This window comes from Chiloscyllium plagiosum, chromosome 29 (genome assembly GCF_004010195.1).
Source record: "Chiloscyllium plagiosum isolate BGI_BamShark_2017 chromosome 29, ASM401019v2, whole genome shotgun sequence".
Classification (NCBI taxonomy): domain Eukaryota; kingdom Metazoa; phylum Chordata; class Chondrichthyes; order Orectolobiformes; family Hemiscylliidae; genus Chiloscyllium; species Chiloscyllium plagiosum.
The window spans coordinates 21,360,684-21,372,752 of NC_057738.1; the positions used below are offsets into that span (position 1 = coordinate 21,360,684).

At 42.0% G+C, this 12,069-nt stretch overlaps 2 protein-coding genes across 4 annotated transcripts in view; one reads left to right on the forward strand and one right to left on the reverse strand.

Moving 5' to 3' along the window:
- si:dkey-118j18.2 overlaps nucleotides 1–6,752 on the reverse strand; it is a 56,965-nt gene extending 50,213 nt beyond the window's left edge. Inside the window, exon 1 of one of the 3 annotated variants that reach the window (XM_043719257.1) lies at nucleotides 6,665–6,752. The gene's annotated coding sequence lies outside the window, so the exon portion shown is untranslated. Of the gene's footprint in view, nucleotides 1–6,502; nucleotides 6,589–6,664 lie in introns of those variants that run through there. The other 2 variants (XM_043719259.1, XM_043719255.1) reach the window with 2 other exon arrangements.
- The window catches only part of pik3r4 (phosphoinositide-3-kinase, regulatory subunit 4), a 95,988-nt gene continuing 90,592 nt past the window's right edge, over nucleotides 6,674–12,069 (forward strand). The window contains exon 1 of the mRNA XM_043719254.1: nucleotides 6,674–7,766. Within this exon, the coding sequence (XP_043575189.1) occupies nucleotides 7,037–7,766 (730 nt within the window). The 5' untranslated portion in view covers nucleotides 6,674–7,036. The remainder of the gene's footprint in view (nucleotides 7,767–12,069) is intronic.

Here is a 12,069-nt window from a genome sequence, read left to right on the forward strand (position 1 = left end):
TTTCCGTGTCTGTGAGCTGTCTGTGGGAGAGGTTTTTAACCCAGGTGTGTGTTGTGGTGTCCTCTTTGTTGTGTGTTAGTTTGGCCATTTTTTCTTTTAGTGCTTTTTTTTGCGGTGTGTGGTCCTATTCTGTCCTATGGTGAAGCCTTTTCTATGGTTCAGGTCCATTCTGATTCGTGGTTTTTGAAATTAACGACTTTTGGCGCGCAATTTCTTGTCTGTATCTGTGAAGTCTGTTGTGAGCGTCTGTAATCATTACCTGGATCATCCTGAGTCCGTTCTGTCTGGCTGTGTCTCTGGCTTGTGGATTGTTGACTGGTGGTCTGTATCTGACACTTGGTGGAAGGAATCGATTCTTTCGGCATTCATGCAGGAACCGGAGTTGTTTGTATGTGGCGCTTAGGCGGTTAGCGCAGGATTCCCATTTCCAGGCTTGTCGTAGTGTCTCTCGCCCGTAGGTGTTCAAAGTTTGCGAGAAGATTTATAGCTCGGGTGCTCGTTGCTGTGGTTCTGTTCACCGAGCTGGAAGTTTTTGTTGCAAACGTTTCGTCCCCTGTCTAGGTGATATCCTCCGTGCTTGGGAGCCTCCTGTGAAGCGCTTCTGTGGTGTTTCCTCCGGCATTTATTAGTGGCCTGTCCCTGCCGCTTCCGGTTGTCAGTTTCAGCTGTCCGGTGTAGTGGCCGGTATATTGGGTCCAGGTCTATGTGTTTGTTGATGGAGTTTGTGGATGAGTGCCATGCTTCTAGGAATTCCCTGGCTGTTCTTTGTTTGGCTTGCCCTATAATGGTAGTGTTGTCCCAGTCAAATTCATGTTGCTTGTCGGGCAAGCCAAACAAAGAACAGCCAGGGAATTCCTAGAAGCATGGTACTCATCCACAAACTCCTTCAACAAACACATAGACCTGGACCCAATATACCGGCCACGACAGTGGACAGGTGAAACTGACAACTGGAAGCGGCAGGGACAGGCCACTATAAATGCCGGAGGAAACACCACAGAAGCGCTTCACAGGAGGCTCCCAAGCACTGAGGATGACACCTAGACAGGGGACGAAACGTTTGCAACAAAAACTTCCAGCTCGGCGAACAGAACCACAGTAACCATTTATGTGAAACATCTAAAGCAAATATGCAAGAAAGATTTAATGACTTGTCAAACCTCGGTATCCCTGATTGATTTTGAATCCATTTGAAGCACAACCTACCTAAGGCAGAAATTCAAGAGAGGTTGATTGATTTTCAGAGTGATACAACTGCACATTGTCAGTTCCTGATGAAGGGCTTTTGCTTTGGTTGAGTGCAGATTCTGCCAGGTAGTTTCCTTGACATTCCTGATGAAGGGCTTTTGCCCGAAACGCCGATTTTCCTGCTCCTCGGATGCTGCCAGACCAGCACTCTAATCTTGACATTGTCAGTTCAGTAAGTTAAAAAAAGATTTTTGGATCAAGAGTGATTTGCCGAATAAATTTACAACACTGTGGGAAAAAGCCCAAATTTTTTTTATTGCCTTTCCCTCCACATATTTGGTTGAGAGCAGGTTCTGCCAGGTAGTTTCCTTGACAAAATCCAGGAACAGAATTGATATTACAACAAGAAGTGATCACAACTGTCATTGTCTAATTTGGAGCCTGATATCATGAAGCTTACAGAAAAGCACCAAGGTCAAAAGTCGCACTAGGCCTGATAGATGTTCAATTTCAAACAGTCGTATTTTAAGTTTTACCCAGCATGTGGAAGGTTCAAGTTTTCTTGGTGTTCAATCGCAAATGATTTTCTGTCCACCTGTTCATGTTGTATCCCTGTTTAAAAGGGTGGCCCTGGAACCTGAGAAGAGCTCCTGGGGGCTGTAGCCAAAAAAGTGAATAAATCAGTGATTCTTAAATCATACAGCACAGAAACAGACCCTTCGGCTCAACCAGTCCATGCTGACCATAATCCTAAACTGAACTAGTCCCACCAGCCTGCTCCTGACCCATATTTCTCCAAACCCATCCTATTCATATACTAATATAAATATCTTTTAAATGTTCTATTTGTACCCACATTCACCACTTCCTCAGGAAGTTCATTCCACTTGCAAGCCACTTTCTGTGACAAATTTACCCCTCATTTTTTAACATCTCTTTCTTGTTACATTAAAAGTGTACCCCTTAGCCTTGAAACTCTCCCATCCTTGGCTAAAGTCAACCACTATTAACTCTATCTATTGCCCTCATTATTTTATAAACTTCTATAAGTTCTCCTTTCAACCTCCTACGCTCCAGTGAAAAAAGTCTCAGCCTTTCACTATAACTCAAACCTTCCGTACCCGACAACATCTTTGTAAACTTTTCTGAACCCTCTCCAGCTTAATAATACCCTTCCTATAACTGGTTGACCAGAATTGGACACAGTATTCACCAACATGACTTCCCAACTCCTATACTAAAACTACCAACAATGAAGGCAAGCATGCCAAATGCCTTTTTAACCACCCTATCTGTGTGTGACATACACTTCAACGAATTATGTATCTGAACTCATTAGTGCCTCTCTTCCACAACACTACTAAAGGCCCTACCATTAGTTGTATAAGTCCCACCCCTTGTTTGTTGTACCAAAATGCAATTCCTCACATTTATCCAGTTTGAACTCCATCTGTCATTTTTCAGCCCATTAATCCACTTGACTAAGATCCCTTTGCAATCTTATAAAACCTTCTTCGCTATCTACGATGCCACAAATTTTGGTATCGTCCACAAACTTACTAACCATGCCTTCTATATTCTCATCCAAAACATTCATATAAATGACAAATAAAAGAGGACCAAGAACCAATCCCTATGGAACACCATAGAGGCCTTCAGTCTGAAAAACAACCCTCCATCACCATTCTGTGGCTCCTGCCATTAAGTCAATTATGTATCCTGAATCCCATGTGACTTAACCTAACTAATTGGTCTGCCATGCGGAATCTTGTTGAAGGCTTTACTAAAGTCCAAATAAACAACATCAACTGCTCTACCCTTAATCTTTTTGGTAACTTCCTCAAAAAACACAATCAAGTTTGTGAGACCTGATTTGCCTCCAGTCATCAGGCACCTCCCCCGTTATAGATTATGTAAATATTTCGGCAAGAAATCACACAGTTTCCTCCCTTACCTCCCACAACATTCTGGCATATATTAGATCAGGTCCCAGAGATTTAATTGCCACTATATTCTCTAAGATATCCCAAATTTCCACTTCTGTAATGTGAACTGTTTTAAAACATCAAAATGTATTCTTCTGCGTTGTCTAGCCTCCAGTTTTTTCTCCACAGTAAAAAATGATGCAAAATATTCATTTAATATCTCTCCCATCTCCTGGGGGTTCAACACAAGAATGATCTCCTCGATCCTTAAAGGGCCCTACCCTCTCTGTACTGACCATCTTGCTCTTAGTGTATTGTAGAATCTCTTTGGATTATCCTTAACCTTATCTGCCAATGCTATCTCATATCCCCTCTTTGCCTTCCTGATTTCTTTCTTAAGAACGTCCCCACACACTTTATATTGATTAAGAGATTCAATTAATCTATTCATGTACTTATCTAAATGTCTTTTAGACACTGTATCTACCCATATCCACCACTACCTCTAGCAGTTTATTCCACACACAAACCAGTCTCTGTCAAAAAATAAATCCCCTCAGGTCTTTATAAATTCTACCTCCTCTAACTTTAAAAATATGCCCTTTTCTTTTGAAATCCTCCACCCGAGGGAAAAGACACTTGTCATTCACCTTATCTATACACCTCATGATTTTATAAACCTTTACAAAGCTCTCAAATAATGATAACTAATAACAAGAAGGACAAGAGCAGCAGATCTACGGGTACGTCATCACCTGCACGTTCCCCTACAAACTACTCACCATTCTGACTCGGAAGTATGGTGCTTTTCCTTAAGTAATGCTGAGTCTAAATAGTAAAACTCTTTCCATAATGGCATTGTGGGTCTGCCTAAACAAAACGGATCACAGTAGTTTGAGAAGACAGCTCACCAGAATCTTAAGTTCAACAAGGCATGGGAAATAAATGCTTGCCCACCACTGCTGACATCCTGTGAATGAATTTTAAAAGATTAAATTTTGTGATCTGGTTCCAATGACTAGGCATGTATTCTTTCAAGACTAAAGGATGATCTAATTTGTGTTTTAAGATGATTAAAAGGATTTGCTGGATGGAGTCCAAAAGTAGGGGACTTAACTTTGAAAATAGAGTTAAGCCATTCAGAGTTGATGTTAGAAAATGATTTTTTTCCCCACAAAGGGGCATGGGAATCTAGACTTGACTGTGACGTTGTTGAGTCTGTGTCAATTGAAAATGTGAAAAGACAATAACAGAGACAAGGTTATTCAGAGTTGCAGAGACAAGTCAGGTGGATGGAAGTTAATAGATCAGCAAACTTAAGTGTCAGAGCAGGTTCAAACAGCTGATTGGCCCACTGCTGTTCCCATGCTCTTTTCAGATGGTTTTGAAGAACCTATGACATTTTTGAAGAAAATGGTTTTTCAGGCTTCCTGGCATTACTTAGCCTTCAATGATTAAGACAGACAAAAATTTTCTTGGTGACTATTTCAGTGCTATTTGTAGGACTTTACATCTTTCCTTCAAGTAATAACATTAATGGTTCCAGCAGACAAATCATAATGTGCAACTAGTTATAAAGCTTTTTCTTAAATCCTGAGGTAGTGATAGGGACAATAGCATTGCAATCTTTTCTTTTTATGGTAACAAATCCTTTGTCTCTGTTTTTTGGGGGAACCTATAGTTAATCCGTCAACTCACTATGAAATACAATTACAATCAAAAAGGAAAACACCTTGTTTTGAAGGTGTGGATATACTGAACCTTTAAGGGAGTTAAAAGCTAGCAGAACTACCTGACAGCAACAAGTGTTCTGAATAAGGTAACAACGTAACACTTGGTCAAATGCTAGATTAGCTGGGCTGCCTGGAAACAATAAAACAGATTTGAATTAGGAGTATCAGTTTTAATTATACCTCCAAAAAAAACCAAACTCCAATCAAGTTTGAATTTAGTATATTGACAATCTTAAAAGCCAATGACACAATCCGATGCTTTGGGGATATAAGACTGGGAAAAACTGAACAGTTGGGAGGAGAACTACCAAGCCACCAGCTTCTGCAGACTGCCCAGAGAATAGCTCCCTTAGAGGTGCCTTTATCGATCTGTGACCTGTGAAGCATAATCCCTTAGAAGACGAAAAGACAACACAGGAGGATCCAAATAGAAGATTTGACAACTGATTGTTTTGAAAACTTGAATTTTTGGTAAATCTTAATCGGGCATTTTTATTGGACTAGTATTGTAGAAGTGAAGGTAAAAGATAGGTTAGAGGAAGGAGTTGTAAATAGTTGGTAGTTAATTATTCGCTGTTCTACCTTAAGAAATAAAGTGGTTAATTTTTACTTTAAGTAGTTCTTGGCCTCTTGAATTTTCACAGATTACTGCACAGGATAAATCTTTTGTGTGTTGCTGGTTTAAATTAAGCAGGAGGGTTTACCCTGTGTCGTAACAACCTTCATACCACTAAATTAACTTTGAAGCTTGGGCTTTGTTCTGATAAGGCTGGCAGCATTGGTTGTCATTATTCCAATGAAATTGAACAGCTTTGGGATTTCAGATATTTATGAAATATGAGAACGGGCAATTGGGCTGGTCTCTCATTCTGCCAAAAGGTACCCTAAAACACCAATATCCATTACAATCCTGATTGGATGAAAGTTTCTCCTCCAGTGGAGTTTCACTGTATACATTCTTGAAGAGGTTATCTTGCTGAATGAGGAATACTCTTGTAAAGAATGTACTGATTTCAAATTATTGCTAAGTTAGGGTGAAAAGCTGAGGATTGTCATTTTTATTGTGATAAAATACCAGTTTATTTGTTTCTTTTAGCTTTTGTTAATTCGATCATGTCTCTGAACATTGTTTAAATTGTCTGTATTGCTGTGCGTGCATCCTTCAAGCACTTCCTATGATCACCAAAACGTTGAGGTGAAGGCGACAGTCAGATTTAATCTACGATCGGACAGGAAAACCTACAAGATAACGACAGACTTGCGAGCATCTTCCTTCGAAATCAGCATGTGAGCATATGCACATTTCCGCTGATCACAAAATCCTCCCATAATGCTCAATAAGATTTAGAGTGCCATCTTGTGACTAGATTATACTTAGTATTAACTGTTTATTAATGCACAAACAGCACGAAACAGAGCACTACAAATTAGGAGAGGGCTAGTAATAAATACACGAATTCAAATGAATGTAGAAATACTAAAATTCTCAAAGAGTTTACCAGTTGTGTCTTTTCTGGAAAAGCTTCCCTAGCTTTTGATTGTTTGCAGACCATTTTATTTAACTTCTAGTTGTTGAATTCTTAACTAACTATTCATCGTAGCAGAAAGCTTTTTTTTATACGGACACACAATTCAAGCGATACATTCCGTATTTACCGTGAATTCCACTCGAGATAAACGAACAGTTCACACAGAAACACCAACTCAATTTGCATCCCTGATTTTCATCCTCTCCTTTCCCCGTCCCCACTGACGCTACGTCCGTGCGCTCGGTTCCTTTAAAAAAAAATCAACCCCACACACAAAAACAATTCCTACATTATCGACGCCATCTTCCACCGGCCTTCAACACAGGAATGGAGTCCCGGCAGAGCCATCGCGTCAACCGAAACAAATAATCCCGGGCAACTCCAGACTATCCCGTCAATCGACGTGTACGGGATTAAAACAAAAAAAAAATTCAGAAGTGATAATAAAAGAGGAAGCGAATTCGCTGTAGGACCGAGTTTACTTGGTGTTTCTGTTTATGAAATGTGACTTTGAGGAAGTAAATAATAAAAAGCGAGTGGTGAGACGGAGATGGGAGGAAGCCGGCGGCGCTGTTGACGCTGTTTGTGCTCGGCCGGAGGAGTGGAACGGGTGACCGTTAAAACCGTTAAGCGGCCGGTCTCGTGCTTGCTGCCCGTCGCCATGGGTAACCAGCTGGCCGGCATCGCCCCGTCCCAGATCCTCTCGGTCGACAGCTACTTCTCCGACATCCACGAGTTCGAGTATGACAGGAGCCTGGGCAGCACCCGCTTCTTCAAGGTGGCGCGGGCCAAGCACCGCGAGGGCCTGGCGGTGGTCAAGGTGTTCGCCGTGCAGGACCCCTCGCTGCCGCTCACCGCCTACAAGCAGGAGCTGGAGGAGCTGCGGCAGCGGCTGCTGGGCGCCGCCAACTGCGTGGCCTTCCAGCGGGCCAGCTTCAGCGAGCGGGCCGCGCTGCTCTTCCGACAGTACGTCCGCGACAACCTCTACGACCGCATCAGCACCCGGCCTTTCCTGGGCCACACCGAGAAGCGCTGGGTGGCCTTCCAGCTGCTCACCGCGCTGGAGCAGGCCCACCGGGCCGGCGTCCGCCACGGCGACATCAAGACCGAGAATGTCATGGTCTCCAGCTGGAACTGGGTGCTGCTGACCGACTTCGCCAGCTTCAAACCCACCTACCTGCCCGAGGATAACCCGGCCGACTTCAACTACTTCTTCGACACTTCCAGGAGGAGGACCTGCTACATCGCCCCCGAGCGCTTCGTGGACGGGACAATGTTCAGCACCGAGCTGGAGGCGGCCAGGGATTCGACCACTCCGCTGGTGGACCTGACTCACAACAACCAGAGGACTAGGGGAGAACTGAAACCAGCCATGGACATCTTCTCCGCAGGTAACTGAACGAAGCCCGGGTTGCTTCTGTGGCGAGTGATCAATGGCAATGAATGTATTTGCGAGGGCTGCTTCAGGAGCACAATGCGGGGGAAGTTGTGCTTCTTTTCCTAACTGCATCCTCTGAGTTTCCTAAAGTGAGGGGTGACCCTTCACTATGTGATACTGGCATACTCCGTACGTACCAGGGTCAAATCCACGCTCCCTGAGCAGGCACAGGGGCAACACTCTCTCGCTGTCAAATAAGTCACGCTGTTTCCCGTTTGCAGTTTGTGCATTTGAAAAGGGGATAAAGCAGGTAAGAATGCTTTTGAAGTTGCAACCGAAAAGCTTAGGGATTATTTTTTAAAAAAGGAAATGGGACCTTTTGAACTTTAGCTTTTTGTCAGAAATAGAACGTGGTGACATAAAAATCAGATTAGAGCTAAAAATCCAATAATGGCCATGATGATTGGAAAGAAGTTGAGTTTAGTAACTTTCCATCTTCTTTCAAGCTGGGAAGTTGGACTGTTAATCCAGAGATCCGGTAAGGTTCTGGGACCCAGGTTTGAGTCCTGCCAGGTAGGTGATGGAATTTGAATTCATTTAAAGAAAACTGGAATTGAGTTTAGTGATGACCATGAATTCATTGGGGGGAAAAAACTCATCTAGCTCACTAATGCACTTTTGGGAAGAAATTGCTACCCTTGACTGATCTGACCTACATGTGATTCCAGACGCACAACAATGTGGTTGAGCCTTAACTGCCTTCTTAGTAATTAGGGATGGGCAATAAATGCTGCCCTAGCCAGTAACTTCCACACTTTGTGAATGAATTAAAACAAACATTGGGGTGAAACAAGGCTGTATCATTTCTGTCAATAATCTTCCCCATATTTCTTGCTGCAACACTCCACCCTGTATTAATGAAGCCTTTATTTGGAATGGAGCTCTTGACAGCGCAAGTGAAAAACTGTTCCACTTGAGTCACCTCCAGTCCAAAGCCAAGACCACTCCAGTCTCTGTTATTCTGATGATGATTGCATGTTTATGCTCTCAGGACAAGCTCCAAACCATTGTCATTGAATTCACAGAAGGATGTGACTGAACATCCATTAAGAAACGTCCTCTGCTACCCAGCTCCTAATGTACAGCATTTTTCCCTATCAAGATCCACCGTGAACTGTTGGACAATGTGGATTTATTCACCAACTCGGCCGCCTCCTTTCAGCAAGGTCAAGACATTTGATAAAATTCAACATTGCCTCCATTGTGCCAGTGCAGTCTTTAGTCATCCGAGGAATAGAATGTTTGATGACAAAGACCTCAACTGGCATCAAGCTCATGGTTTACACGGCAATAGTGCTACTTGCCCTTCTCTAGGCATCGGAGACAGGGATAATGGACAAGCATCTTGCATCCCAAGGGAAGTGTTACCGCAATGCCTCAGCAAAATCCTTTAAAATCCAGTGACAAGATAGGTGCTCTAATATCAGAATCCTCACTGAAATCAAATCTCCTGCATCAAGGCACTGGTTACTGTTAATAGCTGCATTGGTAGCCTGAAAGAAAAAAATTTCCAGAAATGAAATCTCTACTCTGAGCCTCTTCATGATTTATGAGAAGATGCTTCAAGGACATCCACAAAGTGTCCCTGTTTTTTTTTTAAAAAAAGGAACACCCCAGTGACACGTGGGAATCTCTTGACCTTGACTGCTCAACCTGGAGTAGCAGCATTTGTGAAGGTGACAACTGCCTCAAGCATCTCTAACAACTCCAGGTGGAGGCCAAGTGCATACAGCAGAAGAGCATGTAAACCTGAGCATCTCACCCATCTTTCTCTTCAAACACTACTTGCCCCACCTGTGGCCTAGTAGGCAGATCCAGCATTGGATTATTTAGTCAAATCGGGACTCATATCCTGGAGTATAAGTAAGTCATCCTCTCTCTCAAGGTTTGGAGGTGCCAGTGTTGGAGTGGGGTGGACAAAGTTAAAAAAATCACACAACATCAAGTTATAGTCCAACAGGTTTATTTAGAAACATTAGCTTTCGGAGTGTGGCTCCTTCATCAATCACAACCATCTGATGAAGGAGCAGTGCTCCGAAAGCTAGTGCTTCCAAATAAACGTGTTGGATTATAACCTGCTGTTGTGATTTCTGACTTTGTCTCAAGGGACTGCCTAAGAACTCTAGCTTTCATGATCTGCATTCTCTTGGTAATTCAAGCAAGATGATCACTTTCTTATGTTTACTCCTAGTGTACAAATAACATGTCTCATACAACTCTTTTAAATAAGACAGGGTTACCAAAACTATATTACCTGATAACACATCCAGTAGCACATACTTTTAAATACAGTATTGCTCCCAGAATTCAAAGAGTCATAGAAACGTACAGCACGGAAACAGACCCTTCGGTCCAACTTGTCCATGCCGACCAGATATCCTAACCCAATCTAGTCCCACCTGCCAGCATCCAGCCCGTATCCCTTCAAACCCTTCCTATTCATATAACCATCCAGATGCCTTTTAACTGTTGCAATTGCACTAGCCTCCATCACTTCCTCTGGCAGCTAATTCCATGCACCCACCACTCTCTGCGTGAAAAAGTTGCCCCTTAGGCTCCTTTTATATCTTTCCCTTCTCACCCTAAACCTAATTCATCTTAGATAACGAGTACTGAATAGAGTACAATTTGATGTGTTATGTTATTTTGTTGTACCTACGTCAAGAACATTAGGATCTTGAACAAAAACTGTGGTATAAAAACTGTAGTAATGCAACATTAATGATAATGTAATCATTTTGAAGATCTGAGTAATGTCGGAGGCTGAGGGGTGACCTTATAGAGGTTTACAAAATTGAGGGGCATGGATAGGATAAATAGGCAAAGTCTTTTCCCTGGGGTCGGGGAGTCCAGAACTAGAGGGCATAGGTTTAGGGTGAGAGGAGAAAGATATAAAAGAGACCTAAGGGGCAACCTTTTCACGCAGAGGGTGGTACATGTATGGAATGAGCTGCCAGAGGAAATGGTGGAGGTTGGTACAATTGCAACATTTTAAGAGGCATCTGGATGGGTATATGAATAGGAAGGGTTTGGAGGGATATGGGCCGGGTGCTGGCAGGTGGGACTAGATTGGGTTGAAATATCTGGTCGGCATGGACGAGTTGGACCGAAGGGTTTGTTTCCATGCCGTACATATCTATGACTCTAAGGTGAACCCTATAATTCATGCTGTAATTGTGTATTTCCAGTTCAAATCTATATTGTAAAACACAATTATTTAATTATTTAGTTGTTACATCTAAAAATTTCCATTGTAGTGCTTCTTGTCTGGTAGTTTCTAGTTCTTCAGTCTTTTTCTCTTAGTTTGGTCTACACTGCAGATATTTGAACTGTTGTATTTTTTTTTAAATTCCTTTTGAGTGTAAAATCTTGTAGCAAAGCAAAAGCACTTTTCTGAACTGTTGAAATGTGTTCAGTTCAAATATTTACAAGCTAGTTTAATAGTATACATTGTCAAAAATCTTGCTACTTGTGGGGTTCTGTATCCTACAGTATTTACAAAGTTATTTCTTTGCTTCAGTTTTCAGTAAGTACCCTACATAAATGATCATTTCAGGTTCAGCCACTCACTTGGAGTTTCTGCTAAAGTCAAAATAACTTTTTGATTAAAAAAACAAACTCAAAATCACCTATTCCAGATTGAAGGTTGTTTTGGCAAGTTCCAACTCCAGTTAAAGTTGTTAGATTTGTGGTTGTTTCTCTATTTATGTTTCATGGTAAATTGAAAACGTCAAAAGTTTGTAGTCAGACAAAGCAAATAATTAAGGAGACGAGTGGGATGTTGTCTTTTGTTGCAAGGGGGAATAGAGTATGAAAGTAATTTGCCAGGATGTTGCCTCTGTTGGATAGTTTTTGTTATAAAAATGTTACGACGTGGAAGTCAAACCTCTGTTAGAGTACAGGTATGAGACGGCCCAGGGAATCCGTTGTGGACTCAGACCTGAAGTGTCTCTCTCTGTTCGTCCCGGAGATCGTACTCTTTCGAAGTCTGGAATTAAAAATAAAAACTTAAAGACAGTTTAGTTTAATTTTAATTATCCTCTTCATTAATAGCATCACTGTTACAACATAACACTGATACCTATAAGTCAAGCTAACTGGATTCTATTAACCCAGGTGAGTAGGAATTGCTCTTCTTTCAAGAGCCCTGGCCAGCTACTCCGTCATACTATCAAAAACAGACTATTTTTATACACAGATGTACAAGGGCATTATTGTCACAAATACAAAAGTTAACGAAAGCACTGCATGTTCTG